The sequence below is a fragment of the Caretta caretta genome, chromosome 9 (genome assembly GCF_965140235.1).
Source record: "Caretta caretta isolate rCarCar2 chromosome 9, rCarCar1.hap1, whole genome shotgun sequence".
Taxonomy (NCBI): Eukaryota; Metazoa; Chordata; order Testudines; family Cheloniidae; genus Caretta; species Caretta caretta.
The window spans coordinates 22,035,074-22,054,832 of NC_134214.1; the positions used below are offsets into that span (position 1 = coordinate 22,035,074).

At 40.3% G+C, this 19,759-nt stretch overlaps 1 protein-coding gene and 1 non-coding gene across 2 annotated transcripts in view; both read left to right on the forward strand.

Moving 5' to 3' along the window:
• The window catches only part of KPNA4 (karyopherin subunit alpha 4), a 62,009-nt gene that overhangs the window by 29,432 nt on the left and 12,818 nt on the right, over positions 1-19,759 (forward strand). Inside the window, exons 11-15 of the mRNA XM_048862787.2 lie at positions 153-284; positions 565-693; positions 6,362-6,466; positions 8,339-8,410; positions 17,410-17,572. Coding sequence (XP_048718744.1) covers positions 153-284; positions 565-693; positions 6,362-6,466; positions 8,339-8,410; positions 17,410-17,572 — 601 coding nt within the window. The remainder of the gene's footprint in view (positions 1-152; positions 285-564; positions 694-6,361; positions 6,467-8,338; positions 8,411-17,409; positions 17,573-19,759) is intronic.
• On the forward strand, positions 4,280-4,630 carry LOC125643259 (small Cajal body-specific RNA 7). The gene has a single exon (XR_007358657.1).

Genomic DNA, 19,759 nt, shown 5'->3' on the forward strand with positions numbered 1-19,759 from the left:
GATTGAACCAAAACTGGATTTTTTTTCAAAAAACTTAACTTTAAATATAATAGTCTTATAACTTAGATCTTGGCACATCTTCTTTAGACCTTTCTCTCTTTATGGGTTTGACACTGTATTTTTTTTGTTTGTTTGTTTGTTTTTAATGTTAGATATTGGTAGATACAGTCTGGGCCCTCTCCTACCTAACGGATGCTGGCAATGAACAGATCCAGATGGTGATAGACTCTGGAATAGTCCCTCATTTGGTTCCCCTTCTCAGCCACCAAGAAGTTAAAGTGCAAGTAAGTTTAGATACTATATTTTGAAATAAATTAATATATAGCTAATATACAGTACTGAAGTGGCTTACTTTTTAAATTGTTTAGTTATCACGATGATTGATTAAAGGTTTATCAGCAAACATTTATTTGCAAAATACTTAGGTTATCAGTGTCAGTTATCTGCTTTGTGGTAACATTTGAATAAAATAATATTTTGCTCTGTTCACTGTTTTCATGCTTAATTTACAGATAAAATATTATTCTAAATGTTCAAGTCTTTAAATACAGTGTGTTGTTTCAGACTGCTGCACTCAGAGCTGTAGGCAACATTGTTACTGGTACTGATGAACAGACACAAGTAGTTCTGAATTGTGAAGCTCTTTCACACTTCCCAGCACTGCTGACACATCCCAAAGAAAAAATTAATAAGGTATGTAAATAAGTTTTGGGTGTGAAATTTACCCACAGGAATAGATGTTATTTATTTGCCCTGTATTGTAAATATTGACCAAATGTCAGTATGACACTGTTTTCCCCAAATACTGTAACCTGATAATACATCTTTGTTGCAATACCAGTTTCTTGCCGACAAGTCTTGATCTTGCTATATTTTCCTTTACTTATTTAAATTAAACCATTAGTATCCTAAAAGAATCTGAGGAACTGCATAGCTACCTTACCAAATATAGTAATTTGTTGTAATAACTTCATCAGTATCTGGGCATTCCAGAATGTGTTATAAACCAGTATTCATCAATCCATAATCCCAGCAGTGAGTTGAAATTTGTATGAAATTTGATCTTTATTTTGTGCTGCAAGGTTGGCGATTTCCTAGGGAAAACTAATTTAGATCAGGGCACTGGTAAATACTGGCTTAAACCGGGAAAAATAATTGCATCGGTGTTCAGCAAGCATAGAACGAAACTTTTCAGACTTTGGGTATATCATTCAAAACTGAGGAATAAGAACATAAGACTGTCCCTACTGGGTCAGACCAAAGGACCATCTAGTCAGTATCCTGTCTTCCGACAGTGGTCAGTGTCAGGTGCCCCAGAGGGAATGAACAGAACAAGTAGTCATCAGGTGATCCATCCCCTGTCGCTCATTCCTAGCTTCTGACAAACAGAGGCTAGGGACACCATTCCTGCCCATCCTGGCTAATAGCCATTGATGGACCTATCCTCCATGAATTTATCTAGTTCTTTTTTTGAACCCTGTTATGGTCTTGGCCTTCATAAGGAGTGAAGGAGTTTCACAGGTTGACTGTGCATTGTATGAAGAAATACTTCCTTTTATTTGTTTTGAACCTGCTGCCTATTAATTTCATTTGGTGACCCCTAGTACTTGTGTTATGAGGGGTAAACAAAATTTCCTTATCTACTTTCTCTACACCAGTCATGATTTTATGGTCCTCGATCATATCTCCCCTTAGCTGTCTCTTTTCCAAGCTGAAAAGTCCCAGTCTTATTAATCTCTCCTCATACGGAAGCCGTTCAATACCCCTAATCATTTTTGTTGCCCTTTTCTGAATCTTTTCCCATTCCAGTATCTTTCTTTTTTGAGATGAGGCGACCACATCTGCACATGGTATTCAAGATGTGGGCATACCATGGATTTATATAGCAGCAGCATGGTATTTTCTGTCCTATTATCTATCCCTTTCTTTGATTATTCCCAGCATTCTGTTCGCTTTTTTGACTGCTGCTGCACATTGAGTGGATGTTTTCAGAGACCTATCCACAATGACTCCAAGATCTTTCTTGAGTGGTAACAGCTAATTTAGACCCCATCAGTTTATATGTATGGTTGGGATTATGTTTTCCAATGTGCATTACTTTGCATTTATCAACATTAAATTTCATCTGCCGTTTTGTTGCCCAGTCACTTTGAGAGAGCCTTTTTTAGCTCTTTGCAATCTGCCTGGGTCTTAACTGTCTTTAGTAATTTTGTATCATCTGCAAATTTTGCCACCTCACTGTTTACTCCTTTTTTCCCAATCATGTATGAATATGTTGAATAGGACTAGTCCCAGAACAGACCCGTGGGGGACACCACTATTTACCTCTCTCCATTCTGAAAACTGACCATTTATACCTATCATTTGTTTCCTGTCTTTTAACCAGTTATCAATCCATGAAAGCACCTTCCCTCTTATCCCATGGCAGCTTACTTTGTGTGAGAGCCCTTGGTGAGGGACCTTGTCAAAGTCTTTGTGAAAATCTAAGTACACTATATCCACTGGATCCCCTTGGTCCACATGCTTGTTGACCCCCTCAAAGAATTCTAGTGGATTGGTGAGGCATGGTTTCCCTTTACTAAAACCATGTTGACTCTTCCTCAACAAATTATGTTCATCTATATGCCTGACAGTATTGTTCTTTATTATAATTTCAACAAGTTTGCCCGGTACTGAAGTCAGGCTTACAGGCCTGTAGTTGCCAGGATCACCTCTGGGGCCTTTTTAAAAATTGGCATCACATTAGCTATCCTCCAGTCATCTGGTACAGAAGCTGATTTAAATTATAGGTTACAGACTACAGTTAGTAGTTCTGCAATTTCACATTTGAGTTCCTTCAGAACTCTTGGGTGAATACCATCTGCTCCTGGTGACTTATTCCTGTTTAATTTATCCATTTGTTCCAAAACCTCCTCTAATGATACCTCAGTTTGGGACAGTCCCTCACATCCTTAGCCATGAAGACCGATGCAAAGAATTCATTTAGTTTCTCTGCAATGGCCTTATCATCCTTGAATGCTCCTTTAGCACTCGATTGTCCAGTGGCCCCACTGGTTGTTTAGCAGGCTTCTTGCTTCTGATGTACTTTAAAAAAAATTTTTTTTTTTGCTATTACTTTGAGTCTTTGGCTAACTGTTCCTCAAATTCTTTTTTGGCCTTCCTAATTGTATTTTTACACTTCATTTGCCAGTGTTTATGCTCCTTTCTATTTTCCTCACTAGGATTTAGCTTCCACTTTTTAAAGGATGCCTTTTTGCCTCTCACTGCATCTTTTACTTTGTTTAGCCACAGTGGCTCTTTCTTGATTCTCTTACTATGTTTTTTAATTTGGGGTATACATTTAGGTTGAGCCTCTATTATGGTGTCTTTTAAAAGTTTCCACGCAGCTTACAGAGATATCACTTTTGTCACTGTACCCTTTCATTTGTGTTTAACTAATCTCCTCATTTTTGTGTAGTTCCCCTTTCTGAAATTAAATGCTACAGTGTTAGGCCCCTGTGGTGTTTTTCCTGCCACAGGGATATGAAATTTAATTATATTATGGTCACTATTACCAAGCGGTATAACTATATTCACCTCTTGGACCAGGTCCTGTGCTCCACTTAGTACTAAATCAAGTCCTATAGGCTTGGTCATCCACTACATCAAAGCTGGTCTTCTGCTACAAAGTGTTACGTGGCCAAATGGACCTGGACTGGTAGTCTATGCTTCTGATTGCTTGATGCTTTAATCCTATAACTCTGTATTACTGTTTTCATATAATCAATTTTTCTTTACATTCATTTATACAGCATTGGAAACTGAAATGAGTTCTGACATTTATAGCATCCTTGAGAAAATACCAAACCAAAATGTATACAGATATTCTAGAGTTCAGTATTATAATTACATATTAGTAGTATTCCCACTGCAGTTTAATTTAGGGTTGTACAAATAAATTAATCTACAAATCTACTGCCTTATGTAATCACAAATTACATATGTAACTAAAACTAAGCATAATGTGGTGTATATTAATGAAACAGTTTTTAAAGTAGTCCCAGTTTAAAGCATTTTCCAACAGTTTTTTTCCTGGGGTGGTAAAAATCATGATTTTACCTAGTAAAAACCACTCTGGTAAATACCATGTCATCCCTGTCTGTAAGCATTAGGCTTGTTTACCTATGATATAAAGGGTCTTCTGTGTTTACATTAAAAACTAAAAACACCATAATGCTGTTTTGTTTATTAATAAAAGTAACCTGAACTTGGAATACAGTTGATTAAGCTGATTCTCTCTTGGAAATTATGAAAGGTAATTGGATGTTTGTTTGAGTGGGGTGTGTGGGTGTGTGTGTGATTGGAAACATTCTAATTTAACACTTTATACTTTTGAATATTAATGTTTTATAATGTGTTTTTGAGGGAGAGAATGTACAAAGGCTACATGGGTGCACTGATAAAGTGCTGATTTCGGAGTGCATTTGAGGCATGTTGAAATTTTGGGGAGGGGGTTTTCTTGGTTTGGTGTGGGTTTTTTTCAACATTGCCAGTGATTAGTGCCCAAAATAAGCTCACCAGCTGAATATAGACAGCCTAAAAATCTCTCTAACAGGTTCATTGACATAAATGTTCCTGTGATTTGATCCAAGAGTTTAGCAGAATGTTAAGTCAGAAAATCTGTAAGTCACATTTACGCTGTTCCATGCTTTTAAGTTGAATAAACAGTTTCCAATGAAATTGTCACACCAAGACACATGAAATGAAGGGTTTATATAAAGTAACTGATGGGTAGCCAAGTTATCCAATTAACCATAATAATGATGGTAGTCCTCAGTTTAATGACTTATCTTCAAAATTATTGCTTCTGCTGGAGTAATAGTTATCTTGAATAAAATTGCTAAAATATTCTAACTTTGGGTGTCCTAGTGACTTAAATCTTGAAGCTGCATGAAAGTTTGAGCCTACATTGTAATTCTTGTGAAAGTCATCTGCAGTCATCTTTCTTATGGAGGGTTTTATGTGACTGTGTCTAACATAACTGTGACTATACCACATTGGGCACTCAGCTTCATGATCAATACCTTGGTTGGGTTGAGTGTTGCCATTCTTGCAGTTTATAACTTTCTTGTACATGATGTAAAGTAAAATCGCAGCTTATGAACTAAAGTGTCTGCATTTGTATGTGGGCCTGTTCTTGTTCATATTAAAGACAACAAATTTCTGCTAACTTCACTGTAAGTAGGAGGATAATCACCTTCCTACTCTATGCATTTTGGATCAAGTTTTCAGCTTGCCTGGCGGTAGTTGAAAAATCTTGTAAATTTAGTGAGAATCTTGTATTTTTTAATTAATATTGGCCTGCCTGTGTTGAATTTTATCCAAGTTTGCAGGTCTAGAATGCTCTGGTTTTTTTCAGTTGTTGGTTTGTAACTGTTAATCATGCACTGAGATCTGATATAGGTCTTGGGTAACTTTTAGCATTGATCTCAGCCTTGGGAAAACTTCACCCAGACTGGGGTTGATTTTTTTCTTTTCTTTTTTCTTTCTTTCTTTCTTTTTCCTTTGGACAAAGAAAACATTAGTTTTGTTATCTTCCTGGTAGCAGTGAGCAAATACTAGAGGGCCTTAATCTTAAAAATGTGCATTAAATCAGTAAATACACTTTTTCTGGATACTTCGGAACAGGGACAAGGAGGAACAGATCTTGCAGGGGCTAGGGAGAAAAGAGTGCCTTTGTCACTGTCTGTCGAGCGATGTTGATGTACAACTCCCTTTGGAGCCCATCCAGCCCTCCGCTGAAAATAATGCTGCTATTATGAATGGACTTCCAGGATATGGAATGAACTGTGAGGGTTCATTGGTGTTGTGATATATTTGTAGGAAAAAAATACCAGTTAATCTACCAGGTTTAGAGCAGATGGCAATAATCCTGTTTGGTCTCCCATTGTAAAAATCACCTTTGTTGCCCTGTCCTTTTAATATACCTAATTGGGTTATTGTTTGCAGTGTTGTAGCTGTGATGGTCCCAGGATATTAGGGTGTCTAGGTGGGGCGAGGTAATGTCTTTTATTGGATCAACTTTTCTGTTTGTGAAGGAGATAAGTGACAGCCTGACAGTCTCACCAATCAAAATTGATCCAATAAATGTTCACCTCACCCACTTTGTCTCTAATTGGATTATTATGATTCTTAATGCAACTACATACAGAACTACACTATTTAAATCTTTAATTGTATTGACTGAGTTCTAAAGTATGTTTTCAACTTAATTTATGATTTTACTAGAACTGTAAATGCATGAAATCTTGCTGGAATGGAAATAGAATATTCAAATATTTCTTGTTTTTTTTAAAAGCTTATCTTTTTTTTCTTCCTGCAGGAAGCTGTATGGTTCCTATCTAACATCACTGCAGGAAACCAGCAGCAAGTTCAGGCGGTGATAGATGCAAACCTTGTTCCAATGATAATACACCTTTTAGATAAGGTGGGATAATAAATATTTAATTTTGTACTGTTAGCCCTGCTTTTTCCTCTTGCCGTTATTGAATTTCTGATGATTACCTAGACTTAAATCTGTTTTCTGTTTTAATTGGTTTGAGCTAAGAGTAAAAAGCAAATTTGCCTATATCACTAATTAAAGCGTAATACTTTAGTTAATGCAAGTCTAAATTTCCCTTCATATGTCAATGCTTGTCTAATCCATAGAGGAAAAGTAGTTTAGGGAAATGACCTTTTGAGAAATATCTTCTTACTACTCTAAATCTCATTACATTCATTTTTAATAAAATAACTATAGCCATTCAGAAGTTATTGTGGCAAAATTCTACACTTCCTTGTAGAAAGAAGAGGTGGGAATGAGCCTATACTCAAATGTCTGAGGATTTCAGCAGACTTCATGAGAGTCAAGAATCAGTGTAATAATTTTTAGTAGAATACTTTTCAAGCATTCTGTTTAATCTTGAAAATTTTCTTTTGCCTTTTTTCTTTACTTGGAAACATTATAAGGAATTCTTCAGTGAGGACATTTGCAAACCCAGTTGCTTAGGTTGCCATACTTACCTACTTCCAGCAGAGTAATCCTAAATTAATCACGGCCTGGAGCAGGAGGCCACAGAACAGATGATGTCCCATTTTAAATCTTTACCACTGTAATTTAACAAAAGTAGATATCTATAATAGAAATAACTATATATTTGTGGTAGTTGTCTGCTAGCAGCTCTCCCTGCTATAGGTATGGAATTCCACATATATGTTCATTCCTCTATCTTTGGTGGGGGAAAATCATAGTAGCTGTTAGCAGACATTCCAGGATGCTTTCACTTCCCATCACCATATCAGTCTCTAATTGCTGGAGAGAAGAGGCTTGCTACTGTTGTACTAAGGTTTAAATATGATGGTTGGGTATGTGTGTGGAATACCAAGTGCAGGATCAGTTTTTATCTTGCTTAGTCTGTTTATTTTATTTTTCCCTTATTTATTTTTAGTCTCCCGGTGACAGAAGACTAAGGGGATTAACCTCCTGGTTAACGGAGAGAATAGGAGGTTACAGCACAGGAGGACAAAATCACAAGTGGGAGGAATAAGGAGTGACAAGATCATCATGAGTCTCTTACTAGTAGCATGTAGACTTACGAGCACAGATTTGTAGCTTAGTTACTACCAATATGTTATACATCCTGAGAACAGAATTCCATAAAGGAAGCATAATTTTCTATTAAATATAGTTTTTTTGGGGGTGAAATTAATAAACAGACTGAGTAGGCTAAAAGATCACTGAGATCAAATGCTGACTCACAGCTTCTAAAACGATATGGCATATCAAAATTAACACAGTGCAATGTCTCTTCATTGCTATGTCTGTTACAGGCTGCTGGTATAGGATGGAAGGGGATAATACTACAATTACTTCTTTCTTCTTCCCATCGCTTCTGAAGTTCTCTGCTCTGGGTCTAAAGTGTTTTCCCCTGTCTTGTAGCTGAAGGCTGTGCAAGTAGGACAGTGGCACATAGCTATAGTGGGTTGGATAGGAGGTAGAAGAATGAAGGTAGTACTGGGGAAAACAAACTCCTTCCTCTCCCTCACTAGATCCTAGCATTTTACAAGATTTTTCTGCCTTTCTTTTATTTTAACCTCAACCTAAACTAATGGGGACACAACCCGTAAGGTACACTGTGGAATCCCTACCATTGGAGGTTTTTAAGAACAGGTTAGACAAACACCTGTCAGTAATAGTCTAGGTATATTTGGGATCCTGGCTTGGCCTGGGGGGATGGGCTAGATGACTTCTCAAGGTCCCTTCCAGTGCTATTTTTCTGTAATTCCAAATAATGTACAGCCAACTATTATTGTATTTTAGGGTGATTTTGGTACTCAGAAAGAAGCTGCTTGGGCTATAAGCAACTTAACAATCAGTGGAAGAAAAGATCAAGTAAGTTAAATCTTTCTCCAAAATTAGTTTACTTCTTACCTTTTTCCCTCTTTGAGTGTATTTGACATGTTACAAGTGGGAGATTCAGTAATTTAAATTACCTGCCAAAATAGAGTCTCCTCAGACTCCTCCTTTCATTGATTTACGGTGATTAAGGGAAACAGATGTAAGAGCATGCTCAGGTTTCCATTTTTGGCCTGACCTAAGAATAGGAGTATCAGTGGTGACTAATTTTGAGGGATTAAAATTAGTTGCATTGTACTGCAGTACACCTTAATATTTATCTGAATAATTGCACTCAGTCTCCATTAATATTCTTGAGCTGTAGGTACCTTTACTCTTGCTGGGAACAAAGAGTACAAAAAATAAGTGTGAAAACCATTCAGGGATGGCTTTTTTTTCTAATGGTCCAACTTCTGTCACTGAAATTACTGGGCCAAGAGAGCATACCAGGTAAATTAGGTGGGACGCAGTCTCCAAATTGCAATAATATCTGGACACAAAATATAGATTAAGTTTATGTCCTACTTCAAAAAGATAAGGTTCAAACTTTTTTTTTGATGTTTGAATTGGAGTCTATCAAAATGCAACAATCAATGCCTTTCATTGTGTAATCGAAATTTAATAGCATTTTACTTTATGCAGCATAAAAATTCATATTTATTTTTTTATGATTTTTTAAAAAATGTTCTACACTGAACTTCTAAAAGCACTGGTTTCTAGAACATTTCTTTCAAGTGCTTGTCTCTATGTGAGTACGCATGCTCCCAGAGCTGGAGAATTTTGAAAGCAGTGTCCGTTGGTCCCCACATGTGCCCTGGTTCACCTCCTGCTTCTGACCAAGGAGATAAGGGATGGTGCGGGGGGGCAGACCAAGCGCCTCTCCAGTTCCTTCCCACTGCCACATATTTGGGTCAGAACCTTCGGTGTCTGAAGTTTCAGTTTTCTCCTTTCTGTGAATATATTTAGATGCCTGTAAATAGTTTTTATAGTTCTAGAGTTATAAAATTTTTGTCTGATAATTTTAGCGTTAGTCTCCCTGACTTGGGGAGCACATCCCCTGTACCCGTTAGGGTACTGGACTATGCCCAGGACTCTAGGCTTCAAAATTTGTCTCCCTGCCTGTGATCCTTCTCAGTCAGCGACAACCACTAGTGCTGCTTGTACTGCCTCATGGCAAGCCCACTGTCTGCCGTATGCTCGCCGGCCATACCGAGAAAGGGTGGGAACCTGGCCTTAAGCCAATAGAAGAGTCCAGAAGGCCACAATTGGACCCAGGCCAGGGACCCTCCACCCCAAACAGTGATGCTTCCTGCTACGAGGTCTGACTCATGAGCAAGGGAGTCTACCCCCAACAAATCCAATAAGACCCTGCCAAAGGAAGAGCAGGGAGCATTCTCATAATCATGAGACTGTCTTTCTCCAAATCCACTTTAAAGAAGTTGGATTCAGACTTGACTAAACTGTGCAAGTCTGTAAGCTCAGCCGAAGAGAACTTCAGACATCCTAAGTCTGAGACATGACAAGAAAGCCCATGAGTCTAGGGCTCCATCGGCTCTGGACTGTGATCCGGCAATGCCTCTGGTACCCCCAGACACAAACCCAGGGATCTGCCAGAACTGATGAAAACCGAACACAGAGCACTGGTTACCTGTGGTACCATCTTTGTCTTCAACAGCTGTGGCACAGACGGTCTTTGCTGCAGCTCTGGCAGTTTGTGCAGACAGGTCCCCGCTCACTCCAGGAATTGCTGAGACTTACACTCCTCCTAAGGACATCTTTGCTCTTGCAGACCTGGAGTCTCCCGATCCATCAGTTTCCTCCCTCTTGAGGGAGGTTATAACTCCCCTAGGGAGCTGGCCTTTGGGATGAGTCTGTCTCCCATTCCATCTTCAGGCTATGATTTCTATCCAACAACTCTGTTGGTATAACTTTTTGAATGGGAATCAACTTTCTTCTCATTGGGAGATTCCAAACTGCCCAATGAATCTTTATTCCTTCCTCCAAGATACAATGTTCCAGTCAGAAAACCTGGAATACCTTGGGACCACCCTCCATCTCATTGCCTGTCTCAGAACCATCGGTACCCCATGCCATGGGGACCTCTGCAGCCCCTATTTGACCCATCATGTTGGCCGTACTGGGAGCTGTGGGACCAGTACCATCCCACAGCGTCAGTCCGGTGTGCTAGGGAGTCACCCCTTCCCACCCCTCTAAGAGGCCAACTGAAGCTGCCTCCATATCCTACTGAGGAGTATTCACTGGATCCAGTGGTTCCACTGAAACTGAGGAGATTGCCATCTTTGTCTCCAGATGAGGCAGTGATTCCAATGTTTCCATACCCCCACCCCCGTGACTATCAGGAGTTCCAGGAATTCCTTTGCAGAAGTGGAGGGGAGCTACAGATTCCTCATGAGTAGGTTCAAGATCCTCAACACAAGCTCCTGGACATCCTTCAGACCCCTGGCTCCAGTTAAATAGTATTTCTGTTAGCCAACTGGAGTAGTCTGGCATATTCCAGATACCTGTGCCCCTACCCCAGGAGGGCAGAGAAACTGTACTATGTTCCAGCCAAAGGGGCAAAATTTCTGTTTTGTCACACTGCTCCTAACTTTTTAGTCATCCAGGCCACCATGGAGAGATATAGGCATCAACACCCCAGTCTATCCTGACTGACAAGGAGGGCAAGCGTCTTGACTTATTGGGAAAGAAGGTCTTTTCTTCTAGTCTCTGGTTCAGGATATCCATCTACCCAGCGCTAATGGCTAAGAATGACTTCTGATCTATTCAGATTCATGGAATTTACTGATAGTCTCCCACATCAGGACTGCACTTGTTTCCAGGCTCTCATAGAAGACAAAATAGTTTCCAGGCCCACTCTCCAATCAGCAATAGATGCAGCTGATATAGCTTCCAGGGCAACTACTATTGCCATCATAATGCGTAGAGTTGTGGCTCCATACTTTGGGGTCTAGCACACAGTTGAGTCACATCTGTTTAATCAGAAGACAGATGAGTCCTTATGGATTTTAAAGGGCTCCGGGGCCACCCTCAGCTCCCTGAAAATATATATACCTGCCCCAAAGAGAAAATTCTACTGACAGACTAGCTTAGACAGATGGCTTAGTAGTACTTCCACCAGAGAAGACAGAGGTTCAAAAGACTCATTTCTCTGCAGCTTCTGCAACAGATTTCTCATCCCAGTCCTAGCCCTCAGCTTAAATTATTTTTGATGAGAGCTTGAAAGCGGCAACCACTAAGTCCAAAAACTGACTTCCATACACCATTTGAGGGTCATCTAGCACACTTTTTCAACACCTGGAGTGCAATAACAGATAAATGGGTGCTGAACATCATTCATTCCAGTTATACAACAGTTTGTCCCTGCCCCCTCAAAAAACCCCTTCCCCATCCTCTCGGGGGCGGGGGGGCACTCTAATGAGAATATTCTCAAACAAGAAGTAGAATTTCTCATACAGCAAGGAGCAATAGAGTGGGTTCCTCTTCGGTACCAAGGGAATGATTTTTACTTGACATGGTTCATAGAACATAGGAAGGCAGCTTTGGAGACCCATTCTTGACCTTCATAATTTAACCCACTTTATTTACGAACTCAAGTTTTGAATGATGATGTTGTCATCTATGATTTCCATTCCTGGAAAAGGACATGTGGTTTACAGTTTTTGACATGAAAGACTCTTACTTTCATGTGGACATCCACTCCACTCCCAGACGCATTCTCGGATTCATGGTGGATTCAAACCACATTCAATACAGAGTATTCCCTTTCAGCATTGCTACCACCTCCAGTATCTTTACCAAGGTGTGTTCTGTTGTAGCAGCCTATATCAGATGCCATGGTTTCACTGTTTTCCCTTACCTCAGTGACTGTCCCCTGTCACCATGTCACACCAAGAGGCCTATGCATCAACTTTGACAATGACTCCTCTCCTTTTTGGGGGTCAGTGCAAACACCGAGAAATCCATTCTCACCCCTACAGAGACTTCATGAGGGCGTCCTTAAATTCAGTCATGGCAAGAGCTTACCTGCTGAAGGACAGGCTTCAGGCTATGAAAACAACCCCAGAGTACCAGTCCAGAGCTCTCTTTCCTAGGCTATATGGGCTCATACTTTTATGTCACACCATTTGCAATCCTTCGTCTTTGTTACTTACAAGCATGACTTCAACTTGTATTCTCACCAAACTGACATGAGCACCGTAGTGACGGTTGCCAAAGTAATATTGTCCCTGTTAAGGGGAAGAATCGCCATCAGGTGTTCATCAGCGCTCCCTTCCTCACCTCCACACTGGACAGGATGATCATTACCAATTTATCTCTGTTGGGTTGGGGAGCCCATATGAACAACCATACAGCAAAAGGCACCTGGACATCTGAAGAGTCCAGGAGGCACATCGATATTCTAGAACTACGAACAGTTCAAAGGGCTTGTGAAGCTTTTGGTCAGACCACCTGAACTATGTCAACCCTCCACTACCATTCCTGCCTCGAGTTTTGTGCAGTATTTGGCAAGACATGGCATGGGTTATTCTCATTGCCTCCAACTAGCCCAGACAGCTTTGGTTCCCTAACCTCCTACACATGTCATCACTGGTACCAATAGTTATTCCTACTTTTTCCTGATCTCCTGACCCAAAGGAATGGCAAAATCAATCATACCAACCCATGTCTGCTTCATCTCAGAGCCTGTTTTTTGGATGGGCATCATTCTTAGAGCAATCATGTTCTGAAGCTATAAAGAATATCTTTTCTAATAGTAGGAAGGATTCCACTAGAAAATGTTACTTAGAAAAATGCTTCTACTTAGCTATTTGAGTACATCAGACACCTACTTCTCAGAAGCTGCATATTTTCCTCTCAGTCTGGGCTGTGCTCTTTCCTGAAACGCAACAGATTTGTCCATCAGCTCCTTATGGATCCAATTGGCAGCAATCAGTGCATATCATCCACCTTCACAGGGCTACTGAGTCTTCATGCCCCAATGACTATTAGATTCTGTAAAGGGCAAATCAGAATCTTTCTGCCAATTTAAAACAAAAACCAAAAACACCACCTCCTCAATGGGACTTGAAACTTGTTCTATCAATACTCACTAAGCCTCATTTTGAACAATTAGCTTCTTGCTCTGTCTCCCCTATCCATGAAAGTCACATTCCTGGTGGCCATCACCTCAGCCAGGAGCGTTGGTGAACTTGGAACTCTGATGGCAGATTTTCCTTATGCTATATTCCATAAGGACAATGTTTCCACCTTAAATTCACTTCCAAAGTAGTCTGAGTTTCACCAGAACCAGTTATCATTTACCTGCATTCTTCCCAAAACCTCACGCATTCTCAGAAGAAAGGAGACTCCATTTCCTCACTGTTTGGCTAGCTTTAGCCTTTTACCTGCATAGAACAAAACCAATTAGAAAGTCTCCTGGACTTCGTCACCATGATGGAAACAGTCAGGGGTCAGGTGGTATCTTATCAGAGAATCTCAAAATGGACCTCGGGCTGTAATTTGCTCGATTAGTTATCTAATCTTCCACCTCCTCTTGGGGTAAGAGCTCGTTCTACAAGAGTACAAGCGATGTCTATGGCATTGCTTCAAGAGGTATTTCTACTTGACATCTGCAAGGCAGCTACATGGAGTTCCATCCACACATTTGTGAGACACTGCCTTGATACAAGCAGTCTTTTATTCAGCTCTGCTGTCTACACCCTTGCATCCTCCTACTATTTGAGTATTGCTTGTCACTGTAGAATACACATAGGACCAGCACTGGAAGGAGAGAAAGTTGTTTACCTTATAGTAGCTGGAGGTTCTTTGAGATGTATGGTCCCTATCTGTATTCCACTACCTACCCTACTTCCCCTCTGCTTCAGATCTTCTCTGATTCATGGTAGAGAAGGAACTGGAGAGGCAGCGAGTCCATGCTGCCCTTTTATCTCCTCTGTCAGAAGCATGAGGTGAGCCCATGCACACATGCGGACCAACAGACACTGCTTTCAAAATGCTCCAACTTGGGGCACATGGAGCATATTTGCACCCACAGTGGAATACAGATAGGGACCACACATCTCAAAGAACCTCCATTTCTGTAGTACCTTATAGTAGGGCTGTTGATTTAATTGCAGTTAACTCACGCGATTAACTTAAAAAAATTAATCGTGATTAAAAAAATTAATCGCAGCTTTAATTGCACTGTTAAACAAATATTTATATTTAATAGACAGAAGAGACAAGAAGGAAAGACTACATGAAATAAGAAAAAAGTTTATTCAAAGTATATACTGAACAGTATAAGAAAGTTGCCTACCTTATAGTACTTTAGGTACTATACTGTAAGGTAGGGCTGTCAAGCGATTAAAAAAATTAATTGCGATTAATCGCACGATTAAACAATAATAAAATACTATTTATTTAAATGTTTTTGGATATTTTCTACATTTTCAAATATATTGATTTCAATCACAACATAGAATAGAAAGTGTACAGTGCTCACTTTATATTATGATTTTTATTACAAATATTTGCACTGTAAAAATGATAAAAGCAATAGTATTTTTCAGTTCACTTCATACAAGTTCTGTAGTGCATTTTCTTTATCATGAAAGTGCAACTTACAAATATATATTTTTGTTACATAACTGCACTCAAAAACAAAACAATATAAAGCTTTAGAGCCTATAAGTCCACTCAGTCCTACTTCTTGTTCAGTCAATCACTAAGACAAACAGGTATGTTTATATTTATGGAAGATAATGCTGCCTGCTTCTTATTTACAGTGTCACCTGAAAGTGAGAACAGGCATTCACATGGCAATTTTGTAGCTGGCGTTGCAAGGTATTTACATGCCAGATATGCAAAACATTTGTATGCCCCTTCATACTTCGGCCACCATTCCAGAGGACATGCTTCTATGCTGATGACACTTGTTCAAAAAGTAGTGTATTAATTAAATTTGTGACTGAACTTCTTGGGGGAGAATTGTATGTCTCCTGCTCTGTTTTACCCACATTCTGCCATATATTTCATGTTATAGCAATCTCAGATGATGACCCAGCACATATTTTTCGTTTTAAGAACACTTTCACAGCAGATTTGACAAAACACAAAGAAGGTACCAATGTGAGATTTCTAAAGATAGCTGCAGCACTTGACCCAAGGTTTAAGAATCTGAAGTGCCTTCCAAAATCTGAGCGGGACAAGGTATGGAGCATGCTTTCAGAAGTCTTAAAAGAACAACTCTCCAATGCAGAAATTACAGAAAAAAGAAAATCAACCATCTGCTGGTGCAGGAGTGGGCAAACTTTTTGGCCCAAGGGCCATATCGGGGTGGGGAAATTACATGCAGGGCCATGAATGTAGGGCTGGGACAGGGAGTGCGGGGTGTGGGAGGGGGTGCGGTGTGCAGGAAGGGGGCTCAGGGCAAGGGGTTGGGGAACAGGAGGGGTGCGGATCGTACGAGGGGGCTCAGGGAAGGGGGGTTGGGGTGCAGGAAGGGATGCACAGTGCAGGAGGGGGCTCAGGGCAGTGGTGCAGGGAGGGGTGTGGAGTGCGGGAGGGGGCTCAGGACAGTGGTGCAGGGAGGGGTGCGAAGTGCAGGAGGGGGCTCAGGGCAGGGGGTTGGGGCGTAGGAGGGGTGCAGGGTGCGGCGGGGGCTCAGGCGGGGTGCGGCAGGGGGCTCGCGGCAGGGGGTTGGGGCGCAGGAGGGGTGTGGGCTCTAGACTGGCGCCACTTACCTGGGGTGGCTACAGGGTGGCAGTGGCACACACTGGGGACAAGGCAGGCTCCCTCCCAGCCCCATGCCGCTCTGGGAAGCGGCCGGCACCACATCCCTGCAGCCCCAGGGGAGCAGAGAGCTCCGTGCTGCCCTTGCCTGTGGGTACCTCCCCTGAAGTTTCTATTGGCCCCATTCTTGGCCAATGGGAGTTTCGGTGGAGGTACCCACAGTCAAGGACAGCATGCGGAGTCCTCTGCCTCTCCTCCCCAGGGGCCGCAGGGACGTGGTGCCAGCCACTTCCCAAGCAGCGTGGGGCCTGCAGCGTGGCAATCCCGCAGGCCAGATGCAAAGCCCTGAGGGGCCAAATCTGGCCCACGGCCCATAGTTTGCCTACCCCTGTGCTGGTGGCATCTGACTCAGATGATGAAAATGAACATGTATCAGTCCATGTTGCTTTGGATTGTTATCGAGCAGAATCTGTCATCAGCATGGACACGTTCTCTGGGATGGTGGTTGAAGCATGAAGGGACATATGAATCTTTAGCGCATCTGGCAAGTAAATATCTTGCGACGCCAGCTACGGCAGTGCCAATGAGTGCCTGTTCAGACTTTCACATGACATAAACAAGAAGCAGGCAGCATTATCTCCCACAAATATGAACACACTTTTTTGTCTGAGCAAGAAGTAGGACTGAGTGGACTTGTAGGCTCTACAGTGTTACATTTTTATTTTTGCATGCAGTTATTTTTGTACATAATGCTACATTTGTAAGTTCAACTTTCATGATCGAAGTTGCACTACAGTACTTGCAATGGGGGAATTGAAAAATACTATTTCCTTTATCATTTTTACAGTGCAAATATTTGTAATAAAAATAAAGTGAGCACTGTACACTTTGTATTCTGTTGTAATTGAAATCAATATATTTGAAAATGCAGAAAACATCCAAAAATATTTAAATAAACAGTATTTTATTATTGTTTAAACAGCGAGATTAATCATGATTGATTTTTTTAATCGCTTGACAGCCCAAACTTACAGTATAGTACCTATAGTACTATAAGGTAAGCAACTTCCTTATACTGCTGAGTGCATACTTTGAATAAACTTTTTTCTTATTTCATGTAGTCTTTCCTTCTTGTCTCTTCTGTCTATCAAAAATATTTTTTTTTGTGGTGCCAGTAGCTTCCATTCCTTTTCTTGCCTCTTTTTACCTCTCACACACTATTTACTGTTACATTTTAACTTTATGTGTGTTTTCTTTCCTAGGTGGCATATCTAATTCAACAAAATGTAATTCCTCCCTTTTGCAACTTGTTAACAGTAAAAGATGCTCAAGTTGTACAAGTAGTGCTGGATGGACTAAGTAATATATTAAAAATGGCTGAAGATGAAGCGGAGACCATAGCCAATCTTATAGAAGAGTGTGGAGGTATGATTTTTGAATAACTAGTTGGTGTTACTGTTGTTATTATAACTAATGGTTTGAACATTAACCACAAATATACTCATGGACTTTGCCGTTTATTGCATCTTTGTCTTATTTTTTGTTTAACTGTTTGTATCAAATCTCAGTATAAGGTTCACTTAGTGATTTGAGATATTTTAACAAACTTTTCTATTTGAAGAAACCTTAAATTGAATATATGTAGTGTATATGACCTAACTAGAAAAATATATTTCACAAATTAGTACATGGAGGGTACCTTTACCTCATAGGCTGTAAACTGAATCAGACTTGGTCAAATTATGCCCAGGTAAATTTTAAAACAAAATATTCAGTGGTAATTTTGTTAATGGCTTTCAGGCATGTTTTTATTTTTTTAAATTGTTAAACACTTAAACAGCTACCATCCAGTTGGAGCTCTCTTTGAGAAAAATAAACCATTTTAGTATTAAATGTTTAATTTAGTTACCACTACAAGTTCTGTGGAAAACTCCTACGTTGCAGGTAACTTCACTGAGATCAGAGAGTGGTGCTCCTTAAAATAAGAAATGCAAAGTCCATGGATGTATAGTATGAATAGATGAAGTTCAGGAGGGAACATTCTAAAGTGAGAGGTATTTGAGTAACTATATATTATGTTTAAAATAAACTCTTAGAACTTCTTGATATATTTAGCTGTGCCTCTATCTGCTGGATGGATAGATAGATAGATAGATAGATACATAGTAGATATATTCTACACAGCAGTAGTACAATCTAATTGTCTAGGTAATCACCATAGTATCTGAGCACCTCAAACTTTAATCAGTTTTTATTTTCCCCAAATCTCTGGGAAACTCTTACAGTTAGAGAACTGAGGCACAGAGTGACTTGCCAAAAGTCACACAGGAAGTCTGTGGCAGAGTTGGTGATTAAACCAGATTCTCAGTTTCAATCGAGTGATTTAATTATGAATCTTTTGTAAGGCAGCATAAAACTCTCTGCTACTTATATCTTAATGTACTACTTGTTTGATAAGTATGATTAGTAGGACACATCTCAGGCTTTTTCTTTATATCTGACATAATTCTGCCATTAAGGACTTGTCTACACATGTTAAAGCGGATTAAACTAAACCGGAACAAATGTATTCCGGAGTAAGTATACACACATGCAGCTAATCAGGAACAATTCCATGGGGAGACAAGCATATATAATATATATATATATTTTGAATACTATGGAGATATGGTAGCCACAAGAGGGAGAAACTGCCTTTTGCCACTCAGTAGATAAAATGGCAAAAAATTTTTGCTAAGGCAGAGTTAAGCTGCCCAGTGGGAGTTCATGTCCTTGCAGAACATTTAGTTCAGCAAACTTCAGGAAACCAGTAAATATGGAGTTATGATACATGTTCATGTAACCTTGACTCTGGTCCCCTAGAGCTGGGAATAGCCACTGGGATTTATCTGCATACTCTCTGCAGCTGCATTCAGTTTGTGAGTTGTAGCTGTGTTGACTGACTGGTTTAACTGTGGAGGCAATAGGTGGGACAGGTTGGAAAGGGTGTGTTTGAGCTGACGAGTTAGATTAGTTTGAGAGCCTCACAGAGCTGTGATTGTCATATGAGGAGATCAGAGTTTGCACTCACCTTGTGTATGAGTAACGGAAAGGGCAGAATGTGAAACCTGAGGAGCTAGCTATATCATTTTATTTCAAAATTGTGATAGGTTGTCTTCGGGTACATCTACCCTGGAATAAAAGACTTGAGGCATGGTTGCAGCTGGCCCAGGTCAGCTGACTCAGGCTTGAGCTGCAGGGCTAAAAATTGCAGTGTAGATGTTTGGGCTCAGGGACCCTCCCCACTTGAGTCCAAGGGCTCAGGCTCCAGGCTAAGCCCAAACAACTACACAGAAATTTTACAGCCCTGCACCAGCGACTTAGGCCAGCCATGGGTGATCAATTACTTTGTAGATGTACCATTTAGTAGCAAGGTGCTAGGGGGTGGGGAGAATCTTGACACAGGGATTATCAGCAGTCAGGTGGGTTATGAGAGCAGTCTGTGGGTTTACTGATGGGTAAGGACAAGTATAGATTTAGATGTATCCTGTGACTAAGTATAAAGTGGTTGTTAAATTTCACAAGACTCTGTCAGGAGTATAAGCTAAGTATTTTACTATAGGGCAGGGTAGT